The sequence below is a fragment of the Salvelinus sp. IW2-2015 genome, linkage group LG30 (genome assembly GCF_002910315.2).
Source record: "Salvelinus sp. IW2-2015 linkage group LG30, ASM291031v2, whole genome shotgun sequence".
Taxonomy (NCBI): domain Eukaryota; kingdom Metazoa; phylum Chordata; class Actinopteri; order Salmoniformes; family Salmonidae; genus Salvelinus; species Salvelinus sp. IW2-2015.
Window position 1 is genome coordinate 13,155,142 of NC_036869.1, and position 2,588 is coordinate 13,157,729.

Sequence of the window (2,588 nt, forward strand, 5' to 3'; positions counted from 1 at the left end):
ATTTCCTCTAGGCAGATGCATTCCCCTTTGTATGACGATTAACAAGACTAAGCTGGAAAATGTTAAAAGGAGACACCAGTCATTATTCTCACTTACAAAATCTCTGATTTTGTTTTCTCATAGTGGCCCCTATTAACCAAAGGAAGCAGCGTAATGGTTATATTTCTGAAACTGCCATGTCTCACCAAGCCTTCCTCTGTGGAGTCCTGCTGTATGTCCACCCAGAAGTATACCTATTAGCTTACACTGATCTTGTCTTCATGGTAACAGAAACAGCAACCGGTCGACTGGGAGGTAAAGAAACACTCTAGAGCCACACATAACAGCCACCGGCCTGTTGAACATATACACGCTCGCAGGACAAATCCTATTCGCCCTCTTATTCACCCTGTCTTCAGAAACCACGCCTGGGGATTATAGAGACCTGAATGATCCAGTCATCATGGCTATAGCTAGAATATTTGGAGATGCATAGTTGAGTTTTGTTCCTTGAGGCGTCATGGATGGGAGACCCATAGAAATGGGGAGAGCATTATTTCAGACCCAAATGAGGGGCTCAGATATCAGCTTACGCTTCCTGCTCCAGGCCTCTGGTCAGCCACCCCCTCCCCCATCAGCCCATATCAGCCCCCTCTCTAAAGCCCCCTCCGCTAAGGTCAAAGGTCAGCAATCCCTCTTTCTCCCCAACAACCTCAACAAATAAAGTTACAGTCGCTAAATGTTCAAATTTTCAGCAGGAAGAAGATTGTTGTGTAGTGATTGTGATCGGAGTGCAACAGGCTAACTGATAGAAATAAAACCAAGGTTGGAAACATGTTGTCCAACCATAACAGAGGTTTTCTGATGTTAATATCTCCCCTGCTGCCTATCAGTTGGAATCAGAAGGCCTGTTTCATTTTGCATTCCCTGCCGTTCGGTCTGCAACACACACCAATGGAACTGAATGGGGGTGTGGCAGCCGGAACGGGGGTGTGGCAGCCGGAACGGGGGTGTGGCAGCCGGAACGGGGGTGTGGCAGCCGGAACGGGGGTGTGGACAGCAACGGAATGGGGGTGTGGAGACCGGAAGGCGGGGGTGTGGCAGCAGGAGACGGGGGTGTGGCAGCCGGAACGGGGGTGTGTGCAGCCGAACGGGGGTGTGGGCAGCCGGAACGAGGGTGTGGCAGCCGGACGGGGGATGGAGTGGGCAGCAGGAATGGGGGTGTGGCAGCAGAATGGGGTGTGGGCAGCCGGAACTGGGGTCGTGGAAGCAGATGGGGTGGGTAGGAGCGCGGAACGGGGAGTGTAGAACGGGGGTGTGGCAGCCGGGTAGTGAGCGCGGTGTGGGCAAGCAGGAATGGGGGTGTGGCAGCAGGAATGGGGGGTGGCCGCCGGAATGGGGTGGGCAGCAGGATGGGGGTGTGGCAGCAGGAATGGGGGTGTGGCAGCAGGAATGGGGGTGTGGGCAGCAGGAATGGGGGTGTGGCAGCAGAATGGGGGTGTGGCAGCAGGAATGGGGGTGTGGCAGCAGGATGGGGGTGTGGCAGGCAGGAATGGGGTGTGGCAGCCGGAAGGGGGTGTGTCAGCCGGACAAACTCTCCAGACTGAATTGATCTCCATATGTCAAAAATGCCCAGTGAGAAAGATTTGGCACGGTGACAACAGACACCTTAAATGCTGGGGTTACACTGGCAATTAACTAGTACACAGGCATCTCACCTCTGAAAGTGGGTACGTTGATCATACCACCATTCACATTATCCAGGCTATCTGTTGAAAAAACAAGGCAGATTCAATTCCCTCAAAGATCAAACAGAAAGCCATCAATAGAATAGACATTATACATAGACACGCTTGGGAAGACTGGTGGTGTATGGTTAGTCTCTTCCACTGAGGGACAAGAGCCAACAGAACAGGTTTGATGATGATCGGGATGGTTCTGACAGGGAGTAACCCACTCCCCGAGGTAACTAACGCCTTTCAAAGAGGTGTTGATTAAAAACACTTTCTTCTAGAGAGCTGCTGCCTTACTAGTCAGGTTCGCCTTCAAAGATGCATGGCTGGTCAAGGAAGTAGCTTGTGACGAAATGTCCTGCCCTTTGTTATGTAGGACACATCTACTGCAGAGTGCAATTTTCCTAGGGATAGTCAACATGTAGGATCTTAATTTGATCACCCTGTTTGTTGCAGGAAATACGAACTTGTAGTGTATTCAAGGTTTAAACGTTTGTAATTTCCACTTGAAAATGTCAGACTTGATTTGCCCTAATTTAAAACGTATCAACACCTACAAAATAGTTCATTAATTATAATCCACACACAATATTTAATATTTCCTGTTACTGCAGGATTATTTTCCTACTGTGAGGACTGTTAAATTAGACCCATCTGTAGCTCCTTGCAGTATGCTCTGCCTCCGTCCTCTCACTCGGCGCTAGCTCTGCGCTCCTCTGGCTCTAGCGATATCAGGACTGCTGACATGCATGACTCTCAGGAGTGCACTCGAGAGGTCAGTTCTACGATGAGGAGGTCATACATCGGTCTCAGTAGCAAGTAGCTGACGTCAGAGAGTCATGCACTATCCGTCAGAGACGTGACTAGTACGTACAT

The 2,588-nt window shown here is 50.3% G+C and overlaps 1 protein-coding gene across 1 annotated transcript; it reads right to left on the bottom strand.

Moving 5' to 3' along the window:
* Positions 1-878: 878 nt before the first annotated feature.
* LOC111954816 (uncharacterized) lies at positions 879-1,598 on the bottom strand. Its single transcript, XM_023974729.1, has one exon. It carries the CDS (start codon positions 1,596-1,598, stop codon positions 879-881), a length of 720 nt encoding a protein of 239 aa, XP_023830497.1.
* Between the last annotated feature and the right edge of the window lie 990 nt (positions 1,599-2,588).

What these genes read in the sequence shown, in the direction of transcription:
- LOC111954816 (XM_023974729.1), bottom strand. Translation starts at nt 1,598, where the DNA reads ATGGAGATCAATTCAGTCTGGAGAGTTTGTCCGGCTGACACACCCCCT.